Raw genomic sequence first — 22,300 nt, 5'->3', positions numbered from 1 at the left:
AATTGTGTGTGTATTGAGATTAACCATTAAGATGACATAAACATGAAGTCATGAACCCTAACCCAGACATTAGTTGTCTAACTTGAACCTAAAACACTTGTAGCCAGTCTCTGCATTCTCCTTATTCCACACTAAGGGGAATGTCAACACGCCCACACTTTGCTGTTCCTCAGCGCCACTCCCCCTCCCTCCCGCTGAAATTATGAATGAAAAGCGTAGTAATAATCATAGATAACACGGCAGGGTCCATGACCGTTTGTTTTCATCTGATTTCAAATAAACAAAGTCTTTTTAAGAATATTAATCAGAAACCCGTTTCTGATTCTGATGGAAAGATAAAACGATGAAAATATTCCAAATATAGCTACACTTGGACTGATATTGAAAACAATAGCAAAATCAAATGGAAATCTAACCCTTAATTGACAGAAAGGTAGAAAACACGTTATCACAAGAAACAGTCCTTTTTTTATTCACGGTTCATTTCTTACATTGTTCAAGTACAAAGTTAAAATGCCTTTTTAATTAGTTCATATTCATACAAGAGTAAAATAATAATAGTGCCTTTTCATTACTACGACAAACTTAAATACAGTTATTGTAAAGACAAACTTGATTTATACTCCTAACAATATATTTTTCTTATTTTCAGATAAAATTTTAGCACCTTTGAAACACCACCATGTCCTCCTTTTTCCTAAAAGCTCATCTTTCCTTAAGTCCATGAGATGAGTGTCTGCATGCGCCACAGCCTTGTATGTGTGTCCATGTTGTGCGTGTATCTCTGCGTTTGTGTTTGTTAATAACAGTGTTTTGTGAGTTTTGTGTCTGTAAGTGTATCAGTGTTGAAAACGGCGCATCACTCAACACCATCACCGAGTCACCCATCGCTTGAAAATATCGCCTCCATTCCTCTTGCTTTAATCCATCTGCACTCTCAAACAGATGTGTTGAAATCACACAAAATGAGCTGAAGTCTGCTTGTCAAAATGTGTATATGTTTATATTATTATTTCAGGAAACTCAACTTATTACAATGATATTTATGTTTTCCAAATAAAAACGTTATGTTTCTATCCTGTTGGCAAACTTTGTATTTACTTAAATGCTGAGTATTTTTCTATATTTTGTCTTCCACACAACTCCATTCTGTGTCATTTCAACCCGCTGTTGTTTGAGAGTTTGCTTCGACAACGTCTTTCGGCATCCTTGGGTACAATAGAACAAGTCACTATACTAACTGTAATATATGCTTTCTCGAGCCTCTCCTTCCCCTCTAGGCTGAGACTGAACTGAGCACCAAGCTGGAACAGTACACACACGATAACAGATTATTATTATTGTAATTATTATTATTACTCCCTAATCTAACATGGATTCAGAGATTACACTGACTGACTGACATGCAGCACCTGGGGGGGGGGGGGGGGAGTCTGGAGCACCAAGCCTGATGGCAACAGGCGGCCGGCAAAAACAGTGTGTATGCATGTGTGTGTGTTTTGATGTTTTGTAGTGGAAGGAGAAAGCTTTAAGACGGCACTGTGTTTCCAGCACGTGTGTGTGTGTGTGTGTGTGTGTGTGTGTGTGTGTGTGTGTGTGTGTGTGTATGTGTGTACCCTGCAAGAACGATGTTAAAAAAGAGTTTACAGAGTTTTAAAAAGCACCTGAAGGTTGGTTGTATAAACGCAGAGTAAACATGATGGAAAAAAGGTTGAACCTGCTGGTTTATTGTTAGTTATTGTAAATGTCTGTGTGTGTGTGTGTGTGTGTGTGTGTGTGTGTGTGTGTGTGTGTGTGTGTGTGTGTGTGTGTGTGTGTGTGTGTGTGTGTGTGTGTGTGTGTGTGTGTGTGTGTGTGTGTGTGTGTGTGTGTTAGTTTTAGCATTGACTGCATGTGTGTAGTTGTCAGCTGGTATCTGAGGAAGTTGTCGCCTGAGGACTAGAAGCACCAGACTGAAGAGATGGTTTCTCTAAAAGACAGCCCTGTGTAAATAAAATGTTGGTGTTTTGGGAGTCGTTTAACGTTAAATTACTGGGACACTCTTTCAATATTCACTACATTCAGGAACAATTCCATTTTGCGCCCAATCACACACGCTGGAATAAAAGTGTCTGGATGTTCATGCACACGGTGGAAGACGTCTTCCATTATTTTCAGGAACATAGTAGGTGAGAATTTTAACATTAATTCACACATGACCCCATGTAGGAAATGTTCCTGAGCATTATAGGGATAGCCTGCATGTGTACAAGAGTCTCTTGAAGTTATCTTTACTTGTTTTCTATTGTACCAAGTCCCAGATTGTATCCTAACATTTGGGGAAAAGGAAGAAGAAACCCCCCAAAAGAGGTGGGGCATTCAAATCTGTGTCCGTTATTTCATGACACAGGGCTGTCTGTTTCAGTCGTAGGAAGTAGAAATCCAGCATAGTGTCTACAGAGTGAAGGTCTGCCTCTGGTTTTAGTGAACGTCGCTGCGATAACAGGAGGACGGTTTGGATCCCTATGAAGCAAAGTAGGAGCGTAACTGCTAGAGAAGCTGATTAGTAACCAGAAGGGTTCAGGTTTGACTTACTTCCTTTTCATTGAAATGCTTCTGTGAGCACAAGACTGAGCTATTTAAAAAGTATTTTCTTTTGTCTAATATTTCTCAGAGGCAATTGGATTCTGGAGGCAGAAACAATCTCATCTGGATTCATTCATTTAAGATGTTCGGGTCAGAAAATGTTGTAGTACAAGGGAATAAACACATTCTTAAAATACGACTAGTGTAAAGAATATGATCGTATATTACCCAAAGCATTTTCTAATCTTATTTACAATCACTGCCTAAAGTATTGCAAAACCAAATTTAGTATAAGGTCTAAAATCTGACTTTATTCTTCCTCTATTTTTTTATTTGTTTGACAGCTAACACATAAGGTATTTTTTTTTATCAGATTCATGAAACGTTTTTTCTGCCCACTGGAAGGCACTGCAAACACTAAAGAGGCAGACAGTTAGGGTTAGTAGTCAAGTATTTACTTGAGGAAACATGCAAATTCACCAATTTGTATTTCAAATTGCAGACATTTTTAATGATCTGTTCCAGTGCAGCTTTCCAAAACTAATATTTAAGAATTTAGAATTTAAAACTAATTCAATTCTAATTTAGTAGAAGTTACGTAAAAAAAAAAGGCTTCTTACAAATCCTCCTGTCCATAATTGAATTTTTCTTTCGGACTCTTTTTTGCCACATACATATATCTTAAAATGTCAGCACTCTTGCTTAGTGTTGCTCCCACCTGCTTGCAATAGATAGTTCATCTAAGTTAGGGAAGAAAAACTGCAGCGACTGAAACAACCAGAGAGCATTCGGTCACCTCCAGCACCAACATCTTGTATTTAAAAGTGTATGAAAGCGGCACCATTGGAACTCTAACACTGCCTGACCAGCACCATGATGGTTAACTGATGTGTGTGTTTTCGTATATTTGTCAGCAGCACTATCACTACGCATGGAAACAGTTACAGTTTGATTCTCTGGTGTGTAGATGTATTCAGAGAGAAGTCAGAAACAGAAAGTCAGGCGTCTTTGTCAGCGTTCAACTCCCCGGAGGTTTGACCTCACACAGCAAAGCCAGAAGAAGACACCAGTTTGAAGGTCGGAAGGGAAGAGTGTGTGTTAAGAAGACAGGACATTAAACCCTGCACCAGTTGTGTGTGTGTGTGTGTGTGTGTGTGTGTGGAATCAGAAAGGTAGCACCAGGGGACTAAGGTCAGCCAGTGGTCTACATGGGATCCAGTCCTTTATTGTGTGTGTGTATGTATGTATGTATGTATGTATGTATGTATGTATGTATGTATGTATGTATGTATGTATGTATGTATGTATGTATGTGTGTGTGTGTGTGTGTGTGTGTGTGTGTGTGTGTGTGTGTGTGTGTGTGTGTGTGTGTGTGTGTAGTAGGCCTGTCACAATAATACATTATTGACTATCGTATGATTTATGAACATGACCTCCAAAAATGTTTTGATGACGGCCATAGAGGCTGTGTTTCTATACGCGTTTATTAATTGCATAAATAAATAATGTCAACAACATTTCAGCGTACATGATGCCAGAATAACAGCAGGGTTTTGTGGTGTGAATTCATTAATCTTATATTAGAAGTCAACTTATTCCTTGAAATATTGTTTATAATAAAAATGGTTACCTCTTTGGAACGGCGTAGTTGCATGGTTATTATTCATTTATATTATCAGTATATCTGTGGCTTGAAATAGTCCTAAAATAACATTAATATGGTTTATAGCCATTATTTCTGGGACATTATATTATGTAGTTATTGTGACAGGCCTGCATGTGAGTATGTCCGGTCATCTGTGTCATCCTGCGTCAGCCAACCCTCATGTACTAGCTGTATGCTGTGTGCTGTATGTTATATGTGTGTGTGTGTGTGTGTGTGTGTGTGTGTGTGTGTGTGTGTGTGTGTGTGTGTGTGTGTGTGTGTGTGTGTGTGTGTGTGTGTGTGTGAGAGTTGGTGCGTGACTAGTTGCAGGCGAAGTACTCTTTGAGCGGGGCGAAGAGGTGCCGGATGACGGGGACGCTCCAGGACCGTCCCAGCAGCCTCTGACGCGCCAGACGACTCATGTTGGACACGTCGGTGTAGTGGACGGGGAAACCAAACACCCTGCAGACACACACACACACACACACACACAGGATTTTAAATTAAAATGGGGCTCGTTTCTAAACAATACTTCGCCTTCTAAAACGGCATAGCTCTCTCATTCTCATATTTTCCCCTTTTCTTTTCAATTTGTATTTATCCTTGTTTTCATGTATGCACCAAAACACAACATTTAATTCCTTGCATGTGAAAAGCTACTTGGAATAAAAACAAATTCTGATTCTGATTGAATTGGATTTTAAACATATTTCGTTGTTGTAGATTGGATTATTTTGAAGACATCTTTTTGGGGAATAGGATAATGAGAAGGCCACTTTGTTCTGATATTTCAGAGAGCACTTTAGTCAAAATCTAATCTGGTTGTCGATACAAACAAATATGCTTTGGTCAAAATCAGCAATCCATTTAGCGTGTAATATATGTTTTTTTACTCAGAAACTCTAAATGTTGCACAAAAGTAATAGTTCACTACATTGAAATCCAAACAATGCAGATCAGAAACACATTTAGACATTTAACAAACACACACACACACTGTACCTTTCCATCTCGGTGCACCACAGGATGTCCTCCTTGCTTTCCATGAAGACGGGGAAATGCTCGTCTTTCCCCTGCTTCACAGAGTTGGAGCGTGTCGTTATCGTACGCAACTTCTCAAACTGGAATTAGCATTCAGAACCAAACACACGCAAACAACACAAACAGACACACACACAGCCTTTTTAATCCTACAGCTATCGGTGATTTGTAAAGCAGAGTTATTTGATGCGTTGCGATGTATAAATAAATATAAAGTCAACATCTTGTTAGCGAGAAACCTGACTGACAATTCCTCATGCTGGAAGAGCAAGAAACGTTGAGACAGAATCCTTTAGAATGGACATCAATGGATTTCCTATTTCACAATTTCCATATAACCAAGACATAAACTCTTGAATACTGCAGGCATACAAGTTCATTGTTTGACAACACTGTGTAGAGGCCCATTTCCACCCATGTGATGAATTAAAGATCTGTATGTAAAGATACAGATGGATTTACTTTTCTTAATAAACTTGTTATTTTTAGATAGTATGTACTTAAAGGTGGGGTAGGTAAGAATGGAGAAACCAGCTCGAGTGCGCTAGAATTTGAAAATACACTACAAAATACAAATTGCTTCAGACTTCCTCACAGAGCCCCTCCTCCAACACACACGAACGCGCACATGACCAATGAGGGCACGAGATAAGTTTGTGCCCCGATGGAAGGCTGACAGGCAGGTAGGCCATCCAGTTACTTTAGCCGGCTCAGATGATTGGTCGTGCTTTTTACAGCGCCACGGCTTCCACAGATGACATGTTTTTATGGATTTATTGTCAAAGCATTTAATGTATTCATTGCTATCGGGATGTTAAGAGCATCCCGTGGAATATAACAAAGTGTTTCTGAAGTGAATTACCGACCCCACCTTTAACGTTGCAATACTGAGTTATTCTTTTGTGATAGTAAGTCATCATAAGTTGTTATTATGATATACTGGATCTTTTTATTTTTCATTACAAGGCTTAGTTTTCATATTGTTTTTTTCTTTAAGTGGTGGAAATGTGCTTCCAACCACCAGCATGGGTGGTGGGCAAAAAGGTTCAAACCTCAAACAGTTTTTCTGCCGATCAAAAAGAAAGTAACATTCAATACCCAAACCGGTTAGGTACCATTCAATAAAAAGCACAGACACACTTACACACACACACGTACACACACACACTTACACACACACACACACACACACACACACACACACACACACACACACACACACACACACACACACACACACTGACACACACACACTTACACACACACACACACACACACACACACACACACACACACACACACACACACACTTACACACACACACACACACACACACACACACACACACACACACACACACACACACACACACACACACACACACACACACACACACACACACACACACACACACACACACACACACACACACACACACACACACACACACACACACACACACACACACACACACACACACACACACACACACACACACACACACACACACACACACACACACACACACACACACACATTCGCAGAGGAGGCTAACCTTGGCTGTGCGTCCGTGCTCGAGGCACTCCTGTAGGTCCAACCTGTCATTCGACATGGCTGACAGAGGTCTGTACGGTGGGGAAACAAAGGAGAACAAATTAAACTAAATTCTTTATTGGGGATAAACATTTAGTTTTTGAAGGGTGTTTCTCAATGACAGTAATAAGCACAATTAGACTACATAATAAACCAAAAAAAAAGCTTTTTAGACGATATCAAAAAACAAATAAACCAAAAGAACAAACAAATATAAAATGACAATACACACAAAACCAGGAGCTCACACTCAAAGCACAGCATGCAAAATGTAATCATTAATAGATTATAGGATTTTTTTATCGACAGTTATAGCATTAAGTAATAACGTTCAAATTCAGCTTTTTAATATTCAAGAAAATGTAAAGTGTGTGTGTGTGTGTGTTTTCACCTGGACATGCCGGGCAGGTTTCCCCAGAAGTAGCGAGCGCGGTGGGCGGCAGAGACCTCCTTGGCATCGATCATCACCGGGTTACACTGGAGAGGAGAGGCAGGGTTACTTCCTGTTTCATTACATCTGTACTTATATGCATTTACTTTACAGGTCCCCTATTATACTGGAACACAGGAAGACACAAAATACTGGCTGCTTTATTGAGTTAAACATGTATTGGTATTAAAGGTCCCCTATTATACTGTTTTTCATCAATATATTATAGCTCTCAGATATATACAGAGCCTGTCTCTGATTGGCTGAAACACCAAACAGATCGTTGCAGCATTACCCATAATCCCCTCTGTTTCAGCCCTGTTTCCAAAGTGCTGATTCTCTGTCTGTTACTTTAGATGAAAACAAGGAGCCCCTCCCCACGCCCCTCTGAGAGAGATTTGGTTACAAAGAACTCAATGGTGCTCTAGGAGGAGATGCAGGTGATAAGGGGGGGGGGGGGGGGGTTACCTTGGTTGCTGATTGGCTAATGGTTACACAAGCCAAAATAATCGTTATGACATCATAAAGTGGCCAAAATCTGATCAGCTCATTTTCAGACAGGTTTTTATAGAAATGGATCAGGACAAAAAGAGAGAGAATCTTTCTTCCTGAGTCTCTTTACACAGAGGGGACACATGTGTATGTATAAAAGACATTAACAAGTGGATTTTTCATAATAGGTGACCTTTAAATCTGATTGTAGTCGCTGTGTTCATGCCACTGTACCTCTAAGAAGCGGGAGATGTCCCGTTTGTCGCTGACTCCCATGGCGACTACATTCTCAAACAGCCAGTAGAAAGGACGGACGTCGCCTGTTTTTGGTCGAGCCTCGTGCAGCAGGCGGTAAAACTCAAAAAACAACCGACCTGTCCCCTCTGCAGGGAGGAGAGAGAAAGTTCAGCCCCAAATTGAATTTGACACAAAGAGCTTTAGGGACCCTGAGCATGTGTAAATGCACAATCATTGTAAACTGTAATGTAATGAACTGTAATGAATTATGACTTCTTGCAGTGGGACATATTTCGAGACATGACACTGGAGTTCAAATCTAATCCGGTTGTTTAGAAAGCTAGTAACATTTCTTACTGTTGGGAAAATACTGAATGTCCTCTTCCAATACCAGAGTCACATGATATCAAAGGTATCCCAACTGTAGCTGTGAACATGACAGGATGTGTGATTACCTAGAAGAGCATCAGGACTGTTTGAGGCATATGATAGCTATGTGATTAACATGATGATTCAGCCTCTATGGAGAGAGACATCAAGCATGCTCATTTCTGACGTGGAGCTAATCTGAAGTAAACATTGAATACTGCTTTCTATCCCTCCATCTTGTGACTGTGTGACTCCCTCTCTTGGATATCAGCATGTGAAGGACACTGCTCAGGAACTAGTTGATGCTCTGTATGTGATGACTACTTCCATTCTGGAGAGGATCAGAAGTACATGGATCCTGATAGTGAAGATCAAGCCGGTGACGAGTGATTATTGACATTTTTAAGTATTTAGAAAAAGATTTTTTGGAAAAAGTCAGAATTTTACGATTTTGAGAAAAACTAATTTTTTTTATAGAAAAAGTCAGAATTTTTAGAAAAAGTCAGAAATTGTGAGATTTTCAGAAAAAATACAACATTTCCCGGAAAAACTCAGTATTGTGTACATGACAGGATGTATGATTACCTACAATAACTTGTATTCCTCCATCTTGTGACTGTAACTCCCTCTCTTGGATATCAGCATGTGAAGGACACTGCTCAGGAACTAGTTGATATGTGAAGACTACTTCCATTCTGGAGAGGATCAGAAGTACATGGATCCTGATAGTGAAGCTCAAGCCGGTGACCAGTGATATTTTCCTAACACTTACCAAAAAGGCCTTTCCTTGCAGGGTTGACTATCGAGAGGTCGTTGCAGGGGCTTCCTCCGATCACCAGGTCAAATGGTCCCCACTCCTCGATCTATAAGCATAGGTTGACATCAGCCATAAAGAAAGGGTAACAATAAACAAACATGTAAGAAGAAATAAGTGTTTCCCTCTCATGCTGCATCTACCACTAAATGCATGTGTGTGGTCTGATATGTCCTCACAAGGTTGAACAGTTATTGACTCACATGTCTGCGTGTTACGTTGCGGACGTCTCCCACGTACATGATGCGGCCATGGTGTCGGACCATGCCCACAGTAATGGAGTCCTCACACACCTCGGACGCAACATATTTGTCCACCTGCATCCCCAGATCCCTCAGCACCAGCAGACCTGAAATTGCACACACACATAAAAATACAGATTCTTGAGAAAGTCTTTACTCGAAAAACAAGCCCTATTTTCGTAAATAAATACATATTTCTGCAGTATGAAGAGGGATAATTCATTTCTGTTACAGCCTCACACACATCTATGGTATCATGCGTACATGCTCATAATGACAATGATGACATGCTGATATTTAGTAGATATAATTTACCATGTTTACCATCGTGGTATAGCTTGCTAACTTTGGCCAATAAGCACTGAACAGCACTGGTGCTTTGGAAAGTACACCAGAGGAAGTTGGGAATTTGGTCATAAAGCAAAGTATTGGACGAAATAAGGTGATGATTAAGTAAGTAAATTAAAAGTCAATACAATAATTGTTGATGAATTAGAGTCTGGGAAATGGTGGAGCAGCTGAAATCTTCTATTATTAAATAGATTCAACAACAATCAATATAATCGTTAGTTTCTGCTCGTGTACCTGTGGCAATGCCGTCAAAGAGGGAGAGAACTCTGATTGGTTTCCTCTTCTCTGCCGAAACTGGAGGATACAACTTGGCTGGCTCCTAACAGACAACATTAAAAGGAAGAAAATACATTTATTTGAACAGGATTATATTAATATTAACAATTCAGCTTCATTCAAGATGACTATCTGATCTTATGGCAAACAGTCTGGCTGCAGATCATCAATAATTGATTGTGAACACGTCGGTCTGTTTGGATGTTTTAGCCTTCGTGGATAATTTATGGCTGACGAGCGCTGGAGCAGAAGCTTCTCTGATCCCAAAATATTAATATTTCCACTTCAACTGAGAAGTGTTTCATCTGATTAGGATAGCGGATATATTAACTTTACAACACCAAAGTGACTTATGGGTGTAATATTGTAGAAAACTAGAGATAATAAAAAATAAGTCTGAAGTGACAGACGAGTAACTATTTCTTGTTACTAGTTAATTTGCAGATTTATGTTTCACATTAATGCATCAATAAATAAAATCCCTTCAATGTTATACAGCATTATTCTAAAATGGACCAGTTTGCATAATCTGTATTTTTTCCTTTGGTGACTTTTAAATGTTAATACTCTTATTTAAAGGGGACCTATCATGCAAAAGGCACTTTGTGATGTCTTTTATACATAAATATGTGTCCCCGGTGCGTCAGGGAACTCACGCAGCGTCAGAAAATAAAACCCTCTCTCTTTTCCTCCGTACCCAAATCTCTAAAAACGGGGCTACAACGGAGCTGATCCAGATTTGCGTCCGATATGACGTAATATCAGAAATGTGGACCCACGGCCCAATCAGAAAGTTGCTATCAGAAACAATGCACGACTATTTTGGACGTAATCTGGTCGGTGTTCACATTAGCATCGCTATCACTCAGAGCTAACCTGTACTGGAGAGCATGTGTGTGAAGAAGCAGGAAGTAGAAAGGAACTCACCTTGTGGTATAACCGGCAAGAGAGAAAGCCTTTGAGCTCCAGACTGTTTCAGAGAGAATCCTTGATAATCCATGATATGGCGTTTCATCACGGCAGCATTTAGTTTAGACAGTAGCTGCCGGGTCCCGCGTGAGCTCAGACCCCTCTTTTTTTTTTAATCAACAAGTTTTAAGTGAGATATTGTACGCAATATATTGCTAAAACATCTAAATAGATTGTCACAACTCATCTTTACCCCTCTCTCTATGACAAAGATGATATGTATACATTATTATAATCGAAGTTGTTGTAAACTGGGCGACTCACAAAGTCCTGTTCGTGGTTGTTGGCGAAGAAGATCTGCAGTCTGGAGGGCCAGTCGTCCCGTCGCCGTAGCAACCCGTAGGCGCCTTTCGATCCGCACATATAGCAGTTCCAGGGATCTTCTTTAATGGCGACCGCCGCAGAGCCCGTCCCCACCAACAGATCCACACACTCCACGCAGAAACACCTGCACACACACACAACATGAGACTGGGTTTTCATGCATGAATTGTACCTTTAGCAACAAAAAAAAGCTTTTGAAAAGTAGCTAGTTCGGTCACATGTGTTAGCCTGGCACATGGACATCTTGGACATGTTGTCATGGGAACACAAAATCACATGACCTGGCCCATGACCCAGCAGACTGTTCACGTTGTGTCACTGAGGGACTCCATGAGATCAAATTAAGGCTAAAGCTGTATAAGGAACTTTCCAGAACATTTAAATGTCATGTGACACCCGTGTGATGGTGGGTCCTTATGGTCACTGTGGCTACCAAATTATGGTTTGATAATGTTTTCAAAGTAGTTGAACTATTTTATGCATTAAACGTATGCATAAAAAGTACGTTTATAGTCCAAGATTGCACGCTACTTGTACTTTACTTGAGTATTTCCAATGTAGGCTACTTTATACAGGTTATTACATTAATATGAAGTATTTATCTACCCGGCAGTATATGAAGTAGTTTAAATCACACCAACCTTTACCAGCTGTAAAAATGGTGACGCTTACAGATTATTACATCACTAATTATCCTACGATGACATTTATACATTTATAGATATATGTTATGATGTAATTGGCCATTCTGCATAATGTTTACTTTTACTTTTGGTACTTCAAGTGTATTTTCTTCCACCACAGCATGGCTAAATATCTGCTGTGTCGAGCTGATGAGGTCACAGCCTGGATGCCAAAATACACTTTATATTCCCGAAAATAAATCTGCTCCACATGTGTTGTCTGATTTAATTACAGATTAAACAAGGGGCCATTTATCATCTTTGACATTTATGGGTAAATTGTTTCCGTCGATGTGAAATAAACACCTGAACTTTTGAAAGAACATCCATAACATTAATCTGTTTGCAACTTATATATATCAATATTCCAATTACTTGTATATAGACTATTCTGCACTATTTCTATTATATTCTATTTCTATTCGAATCTGGGTGTGACCCTACATAACAACCTGTCCTTCACTGCAAACATCGCTGCTACAACCCGCTGCTGCAGATACACGCTTTACAACATCAGGAGGATGCGTCCCCAGCTGACCCAGAAAGCGACGCAGGTTCTGGTCCAGGCTCTCGTCACCTCACGCCTAGACTACTGCAACTCCCTCCTGGCTGGTCTACCTGCATGAGCCATCCGACCTCTGCAGCTCATCCAGAATGCAGCGGCTCGCCTGGTCTTCAGCCTTCCTAAATGTTCCCACACCACGCCGCTCCTCCGCTCCCTCCACTGGCTTCCGGTAACTGCTAGAATCCACTTCAAGACACTGGTACTTGCGTACCATGCTGCGAATGGATCTGGCCCTTCCTACATCCAGGACATGGTTAAACCGTACACCCCAGCGCGTGCTCTACGCTCTGCATCGGCCAAACGACTTGCTGCACCCTCGCTGCGAGGGGGACCCAAGTTCCCATCAGCAGAAACACGTGGATTTGCTATCCTGGCTCCTAAATGGTGGAATGAGCTCCCATTGAAATCAGACACCTTCCGGCGCAGACTGAAAACTCATCTCTTTCGACTCCACCTCGAGCGATAGAACTATTAACAAAGCACTTATATACTAACAAAGGCTTATCTAAAGCCAGTTGAGTAGCACTTGAAATGTTTGGCTCTATGAAACCTGATGTACTTAGAGTATATGATTCTGTTTTCTTCTAGTTTGTATCTTCCTGGTCGAATGCACTTATTGTAAGTCGCTTTGGATAAAAGCGTCAGCTAAATGCAATGTAATGTAATGTAATTTAATTTACTTGCACTATTATCTGTTTTATTGTGTTGCACTGTTTTCATTGTCATAACAACACTGGAGCTAGCTATGCACACATCATGACAATAAAAGCCTTGAACCTTGAATGTTCTCCTGGATGTATGAATACACACACAGTGTGTACTGACCTGCAGCAGTTGTTGTTTCCACACATGAGCACCTCTCTTCCTGCGCAGCAGATGGTGCAGTAGGACTGATAGCCGTCGTCGTCGTACTGGTACGCGCACTCCAGGAACGAGTTCTGCCCGGCAACAACACAGGGTCAGGAGAGAGGGAGAGAAAGGGAGAGAAAGGGAGTCAGCCATTATGACGTCTTGGATTTCCACTGTTTCCATGTGTCTGTGTAACATCTCAACACATTCACTCACACAAAGTCTAAATGTCCCAATTGAAACAAATCACAATTATTGATTTCCCGGCCATTACAGCATTACATCACACATTATGTTACATCAGACTTTAAATCAAGAAATCTCCCTTGATCATTTCAGTTTTATAACTTTTTCCACACGATTAACCCCTTCTCTTTGCCCTATGGGACTTATAAATACTATATTTCGGGTTTTCTGCACAATTCTTATAAAGCATCTAAATCAGGGATGGGCAAATGGCGGCTGTCCACTAGACTCCTGTTGACATTCCCCTTATTGTGCCTCAGCAGAGACGGGCTACAAGTGTTCAAGTTAGACAACTAATGTCTGGGTTAGTGTTCATGACTTCATCTTTATGTCATCTTAATGGTTAATCTCAATACACACACATTTTCCGTGCTTTTCCAATAGTTTAAAATAGTTGTTATTCCACTGTTTAATAACCTGTTCAATACAAACATGCCACTATATATGTATTTGTTTAGTGAGCTTATTAGAGGATGTTCCCTGAAAGGTTGTAAAATGTCAATGAAGATGTCAGACTTAGTATATTTGTTAATAATTACATACAATACATGGAATGTGTGTGTGTGTGTGTGTGTGTGTGTGTGTGTGTGTGTGTGTGTGTGTGTGTGTGTGTGTGTGTGTGTGTGTGTGTGTGTGTGTGTGTGTGTGTGTGTGTGTGTGTGTGTGTGTGTGTGTTCCAAGTGAATCTGCAGCCCCCTGGTGGCCAGTACATCAATTATGTGGCCCCCACCACCATCCAAGTTGCCCATCCCTGATCTAAATTAATCTTGTTTCTAAGAATGAATATGTCGTAGTTGGGGTGGAGACGGATGTTGGTTGAATACATTTAACTAAAGAAAAGTACAATGAAATAATATATCTTTTTTTCTTACTTTGCAGCCCTGACACATGGCTCCTCCGAACAGAGGATGCTCGATGCTGACGTTGAGGCTTCCACAGGAGATGCACATATCTGAACACAGACAACATCACATTGTTATACTCAACTTTTTGTTTTGCCTTTTGGTCACATTAATGTAAGTATGTAACAAGTATGAGAACAATCTGAAACCTTACCGTCTATGTTCCTGGTTTTCTGTTTGACCTCACATATGAGTCTCTCTGGAACAACATAAGAAAACATCCATTTTGAATAAGAAAACATGCAGACAGTTCATAAATAAGGCATTCATTTCTATACAGAATATCATATATTAATAAAAACATAATTACATTTTGAGTTCAATTATGTATTTTTGTCAAAACAGAACAATTCTGATATATTATTCAGGATGTTTTTCTGTAGGAAAACTATGAAAAAAAAAAAATGTATAACCACCGGCATTTCTTAAAGATGTTCTCTGAGTTAACTCTAAAATAACCACACAGAGAGGTTGTGAATTCATTTAAGCTTACCTCTGGTCCCTTCGTCGATCACCTCTCTGATCTTTAGTTTTTCCGCAGCGTTTTTGCGAGGTTTCTTGGTGGGCGGAGGCGTGTACGCGGCCTCCGGCTCCGTCCACATCTCTGGGAAGACGGGGACTTCCTTACATGGATTCTGTTCCTCTGCGGGGGATTCAGGAACACAATGAACATCGCATTAAAGGTCACCTATTGTGCAAAATCCACTTCTGCATGTCTCTTCTACATCACCATGTGTCCCCTCTTCTCCATGTCTCTTCTACATCACCATGTGTCCCCTCTTCTCCATGTCTCTTCTACATCAACATGTGTCCCCTCTTCTCCATGTCTCTTCTACATCACCATGTGTCCCCTCTTCTCCATGTCTCTTCTACATCAACATGTGTCCCCTCTTCTTCATGTCTCTTCTACATCAACATTTGTCCCCTCTTCTCCATGTCTCTTCGACATCAACATGTGTCCCCTCTTCTTCATGTCTCTTCTACATCAACATGTGTCCCCTCTTCTTCATGTCTCTTCTACATCAACATGTGTCCCCTCTTCTCCATGTCTCTTCTACATCAACATGTGTCCCCTCTTCTTCATGTCTCTTCTACATCAACATGTGTCCCCTCTTCTCCATGTCTCTTCTACATCACCATGTGTCCCCTCTTCTCCATGTCTCTTCTACATCAACATGTGTCCCCTCTTCTTCATGTCTCTTCTACATCAACATTTGTCCCCTCTTCTCCATGTCTCTTCGACATCAACATGTGTCCCCTCTTCTTCATGTCTCTTCTACATCAACATGTGTCCCCTCTTCTTCATGTCTCTTCTACATCAACATGTGTCCCCTCTTCTTCATGTCTCTTCTACATCAACATGTGTCCCCTCTTCTTCATGTCTCTTCTACATCAACATGTGTCCCCTCTTCTCCATGTCTCTTCTACATCAACATGTGTCCCCTCTTCTTCATGTCTCTTCTACATCAACATGTGTCCCCTCTTCTCCATGTCTCTTCTACATCAACATGTGTCCCCTCTTCTCCATGTCTCTTCTACATCAACACGTGTCCCCTCTTCTCCATGTCTCTTCTACATCAACATGTGTCCCCTCTTCTCCATGTCTCTTCTACATCAACATGTGTCCCCTCTTCTTCATGTCTCTTCTACATCAACATGTGTCCCCTCTGTGTAAAGAGACTCTGAAAGTTTCAGGAACAAAGATTCTCTCTCTTTTTGATCCATTTCTATAAAAACCTGTCTGAAAATGAGCTGATCAGATTTTGGCCACTTTATGATGTCATAACGATGTTTTGGCTTGGTAACCATTAGCCAATCAGCAACCAAGGTAACCCCCCCCACCTTATCACCTGAATCTCCTCCTAGAGCACCATTGTGTTCTTTTTAACTAAATCTCTCAGCATCAACCTTTGTCTCCCCCCTCTGGCAGCGAGAGTGATAACACAATGGGAGAGACGATGGTGACGTAACAGCAGCTCAGGGTATGGAGGAAACTACCTAAAATAACATTTTAGCAATCATAGGAACACTTTAAGCTAAAAGACTTGCACGGGAAGATTTGAAATGAGGCATCTATCCTTGATGTTGTATTAGTGGCTGTGTGTTATTGCGTAAAAAACGTATATTTGTATATAGCACTTTACAAGACCAATCCTATGTGAGGGTTTAATATTTAAATTAAAAATAATTCAGTGTATATTTTGGAAAAGATAACATATGGAATTAGAAACCAAAGACACATAGCTGATAATAGAAGGAGAAAATTGATTGATTATCGCAAAAACAAAACCTAAAATACAATCATCAATGCTACCTTTTTACTCGGGCCAAAACACTTCACTTTACTGCATACCTGCTGACTATACGTCAAGTATGTATGTTTATGTATATGAGTATGTGTCTATCTATATAAGAACATGAGAATAGGTATATATTTTTTAAATCATTCCCCTGTTTCCGACCCTTAACGAATTATGAATTGAAGCAAGGGGAAGTGCCTGGAAACACTTATAAGGACATTTCCTTTGCCTAAAACACATGAAAGACCACTGTGTCAAAAAATGATCCGTATGAATGATATATCAAAGGAGAAGTGTGTGTTTACCCTCTGGAGGCTCCAGTGATGACGGGCCGTTGGGCAGGAAGCCGGTCATGGCCCACTCTATCATCTGTCGGGTCTGAGTCTCCAACCCCTCCGCATCTTCGCTCGTATCACAGGAGGGAACGGGCCGCCCCGCACGCACACTTCCCACCTACACACACAATACACACAGAGAGGGAAAGACATGGGATAAGAAGAAGGACAAATATGGAAATGATGAATGAACTTGAAGTATCAAAGGCAAGGCAAGTTTATTTATATAGCACCTTTCAACACAAGGCAATTCAAAGTGCTTTTACAGAAATGAAAGACATTGAAAACATGAATAACAAAGGTACATGAATTAAAGTGAGATACACACATCTGAAATGTTGAGGTCTGACTCTCAATCGTTGCTAACTTTTTAGCACAAAAGCGTTCTTTCTACTTTATTTTTTCTTACTCAAAGTACAAAATCTTTCACCGCTTGTTTATAATGTTAAAAAGGTTTGAGTGAATAACGACTCCGTACGACTCCGTAGAGAGGACAATGACCATGTGTTCTGAATCCATCCATCCATCCATCTTCTCCCGCTTATCCGTGGTCGGGTCTCGGGGGTAGCAGTTCCAGCAGAGAGCCCCAAACTTCCTTTCCCCTCATCAACCAGCTCTGACTGGGGGGTCCCAAGGCGCTCCCAGGCCAGCGAAGAGATATAATCCCTCCACCTGGTCCTAGGTCTACCTCTCGGTCTCTTCCCAGCTGGACGTGCCTGGAACACCTCCCTAGGGAGGCGCCCAGGTGGCATCCTAACTAGGTGCCCGAACCTTTCGACGCGAAGGAGGAGCGGCTCAACTCCGAGTCCCTCCCTGATGACCGAACTTCTCACCTTATCCCTAAGGGAGACGCCAGCCACCCGGCGGAGAAAACCCATCTCGGCCGCTTGTGTTCTGAATGACTTAGAAAAACAAAACTAAGCACTGCTGGATCGAAGTGTATCCCACAGAAATATGAGATGTACATGTACACACATGTTCCCACTTAAAAACATCGGGCAGAGCTACAAGAAAACAACACCTCCAAAAATGCAGAGCTTGTTACATAAAAAGGAAGTAGGAGCAGTCAAATGTGAACTTTCACCCTGCACATTTCTATTTTGGTCTTTGAGATGTTCATTTGATCTATGAAGGAAACACATAAGTATAGCTACATGATTTATCTCAAACCTGACCCTGACATGCACTAAAAATGTCGTGTTTTTTACCTGCAGAGCCTCGAAAATGGCTTTCCGGTACATGGACTGTTTGTTGTAGGAGGGTTGGTGGAAGGCAGATGAGAAGGAGCTCAGAAGCATGAGCTTCTCCACACACACCTGCAAAACAAACACATCATGAGGCCCTGCAAATCCTTCACTAAGGTCATTTTGTTTGCATCGGTAACAATATGTATTTTAAGGAAAGATGTCTCATCAAGGCACGGGACTTTAGGTAAGTAAGAGGAATTAAAATAAGATTTAAAATAGGAGAAAATATGGAACTAGTATAAACTATTACTAAATAAAAAGCAGATAAATGTTAACCAGTATCATAACAAATTATTTAGGAGTATCTGACTTATGGTTTCTAATTAAGCAATAGTTCACGACAGGCCGTGGTATATGGTCATTATATCACAGTTAAGGGGCGTGATTCGGCCCGACGCGAAGCGGAGAAGTAACGGGGAAGAAACCCCGTTACTTCTCCGCTGTTTTCTTGTCCCAGTTTGCTTTTCAGCCCAACTGTATACGGTTAAATCGACCGGACTTCTTTCTGCAGATGTGAGCGTCCTTTAACAACGTTCAATAAGTCCTTGCTGCACATTATCCCTTACATGTTTCCATCTTAAGCTTTGTTAGTTAGTTAGTTTCGTAACGGACGTAATGTAACAGTTGTAACGTTGTAGCTTTTATATGACGCAGAGGGATACTGACTTGTTGTGAAAAGTAACTACAATTCTACATGGTATATGCTCATTATATCATGGCTAAGAACCAATCAGATTGCTTGATTTGACTTGTCGTTTTATAAAATCACATTATAAATAAATAAATTAGATATTAGAATAAATCACACGAAAGCTTTGACTGAAAGTGTTTTCTGGTGTCTATAAAAGCATTAAATTAGAAAAGTGGAGCTCAGGGTGTTGAAGACATTAAGCTTTGGCATTTGGCATTTTAGCTATGACAAACATATTCTCTTTTTCTCTCCATGGAAGAACTTGAACCGTGATTCTACTGGGGATTAAACCCCAATATGTAATCAAATCATTGTATTCCAAGGGTTTCCTCACCACAGAGAACTTTCCGTCTCCGAACCACATGACCCAGCGAGTGCCGTCTGCAGCTCTGCTCCGGCCGCTCATCCACCAGGACACGATCCTGCCGGGCCACCAGGAGAAACCCCGCAGCTTCCCGAACACCAAGACACCGATTCCAAAACCCCGGCCGTCCTGTCAGCGCAGAACACAAGACCAGTTAAAACCAGAACTCATGATATAAGATATTATAGCTAGCATTCTCTAGTATACATAATTATAGACTCAAATCTAAAGTATGGTTTCAAAAGTAAGCCAGTGGAGACAGTGTCAACACTGCTACATACGAAAACTCTTTATCTCAATATCAATCTTTATTTAAAACAACCTCAGTTGACCAAAGTGCTGTACAGGGAATAAATACAATATCAAATAACACAATGGGAGTAAAATAATAAAACAATAATTAAAATCTTATTAAAAAGCACAATAACTAACGTATAAAAACACATACAAATGTAAAGATGTTATGTTCAACTAGTATTAAAATGTACACTGAATGTTAGAGTCTGTTTAATAAAATAAAGGAAAGGTTTATTTCAAAGCTTGTTTGGAAAATGCATTATAAAAGCCTGACATGTTATTAAAGAACCCAGACTAAAAGGTTTTGCCATTTTCGACATTGTTAAAAATATTTATTTAGTATTTGTTTCAGAACAAACACAAAGTGGATATTTATTTATTTATTTATAGAAGGACCATGCATACAAAAACATTCATCTCAGCAAAGAGAAGAGATGCAATATGCCAGATTATAGCTAATAGCTCATTTCCATCTGTGGTCCTCATTAACCCATAAGAACCCGGACCCATTTCAACATTTGGGAAAATTAAGGGGAACATAACTTAGACTAAATAGACCACCTAGAACACATTTCAGACAAGAACCCCCCCTCGTGTCAAATATCTGAAATGTGACTTATATGTCAAATTGGGCTTTAATGGTAAAATAACTCTTATTTATAACTTAATTAATGAGGATGATTTTTTGGTTTAAATTTGTTTGAACATTCTTTGAATTGAAGAATAAAGAATATATGAACTCAATATAATTGAATGATAAATTAACTGAGCAGATCACAATCATATTTCTGATTGTGCATGTGTCACTGTGAAAGTTTAGGGTTAAAGTCCCGATGTGACACAGCGATATTTATCTCATTTGTTTCATATCAATTTGATCAAGAAATGTTTCCACAAGAGGTTAAATGTAATAAAGGACATGTTATGTAAGCATTTTAATTCTTAAATGGCTTGAATTGTACCTTTAGCAACAAAAGAAAGCTTTTGAAAAGTAGCAAGTTCGGTCACATATGTTAGCCTGGCACATCTTGGACATGTTGTCATGGGAACACAAAATCACATGACCTGGCCCAGGACCCAGCAGACTGTTCAGGTTGTGTCACTGAGAGACTTCATGAGATAAAATAAAGGCAAAAGCTGTATAAGGAACTTTCCAGAACATTTAAATGTCACGCGACACCCGTGTCACGGTGGGTCCTTATGGGTTAAGCACGATCTCATACAAAGTGTTGAATCTACCATTTCTCAGTCTTGAACGTTTTCAATGTCTTCACAGTTGATTTGAGCACACCTTAAAAGCAATGTTATAAAAAGGGTTTTATGTGAATCACTCTTATTTTAATCTTTGTTTATCGTGTGTTAAGTTGCACATGTTTTCCTTCTGATGACCTCGTGTATTGTTGCTGCCTCTGGGTTTTATTGTGTTTAAACCACTTTGTTAATATTGTTTTAAAGAAGTGATATACAATTTCAAGATGTATAATTATGCTGTTATCAATTAAAGTCAAGCAGTGAAAAAAATGTATTTCTATGAAACGATTTATTTTTCTTCTTGTGTGCACATGATAACAACTTGACGGCACTAATTCATACATTTTATTTTAAATTAAATATTGTGGGACACGAAGGTTTAGACATTTTTATTTTGTATCCAGCTAACTCTTATGAATTTATATTATTGTAACATGTTCATATGCATCTTATATTATTGTAACATGTTCATATGCATCTTATATTATTGTAACATGTTCATATGCATCTTATATTGTTGTAATAGGTTCATATGTTCCATGTCCTAATTGGGGACGTACAGTATTTAGTTTAAAAAGTCCTGTATGAATATTTCTCAATATTAATCTCTCACCTGGTACTCCATCTCTCGAGGTGTGGCCCGCTCCACCCTGTTGCCGGGCTCTGGCGTCACGGCAACTGTTGGCGAGGCGGGGGCGGTGTGTTGTTGTGAAGGGGGCGGGCCGGGATTGATGGCCCCTCCTCTTTCTGAAAGATGGCTTCTGATTGGGCGTCCATTATGTTCATCTCTGCCTCTATGTATGCCCGACGCTCCGCCTGTAACGGAAGATCAGACACATCTTATTTCATTTTTGAATTTTACAAAGTGTATATTTATCGTAGTCACATATACACTCATTTAGATTGCAAAATATATATATATAAATTAAGGATCTGTTATGGCCACATTTACTAACAAATATTAACATAAGCTTAAAATGTGTGAAGATTTGGAAATCAATCAATTCATTGATTTCCAAAGACACATTTGGTAAAAGTTAACTGCTCTACCAAAAAAACGATATGCTATGTTTATTGTTGTAACTTTTAGTCTTGCATAATGTTATTTATTACTTTATCTTGAAGCACTTTGGGAATGCATGTTTGAATGCAATGTGCTATTTGAATAAATAAACATTTGGTATGTTTTTATATACGGGGTATATGCAGGAATCCTGAAGTC

The 22,300-nt window shown here is 40.0% G+C and overlaps 1 protein-coding gene across 1 annotated transcript; it reads right to left on the bottom strand.

The window, feature by feature from the left end:
• Positions 1–1,789: 1,789 nt before the first annotated feature.
• LOC117440196 (DNA (cytosine-5)-methyltransferase 3A-like) lies at positions 1,790–21,855 on the bottom strand. Its single transcript, XM_071202035.1, is given in 18 exon segments — positions 1,790–4,672; positions 5,213–5,331; positions 6,807–6,876; positions 7,236–7,321; positions 8,001–8,149; positions 9,145–9,235; positions 9,390–9,535; positions 10,014–10,098; positions 11,289–11,472; positions 13,422–13,534; positions 14,564–14,643; positions 14,748–14,792; positions 15,087–15,236; positions 17,199–17,346; positions 18,437–18,544; positions 19,501–19,659; positions 21,692–21,796; positions 21,799–21,855. Coding segments are annotated over 18 exon segments (2,037 nt in total). The 3' UTR covers positions 1,790–4,530.
• Between the last annotated feature and the right edge of the window lie 445 nt (positions 21,856–22,300).

Source organism: Pseudochaenichthys georgianus, chromosome 24, assembly GCF_902827115.2.
Source record: "Pseudochaenichthys georgianus chromosome 24, fPseGeo1.2, whole genome shotgun sequence".
NCBI lineage: Eukaryota > Metazoa > Chordata > Actinopteri > Perciformes > Channichthyidae > Pseudochaenichthys > Pseudochaenichthys georgianus.
This window is presented reverse-complemented; position numbering and strand designations above follow the sequence as displayed.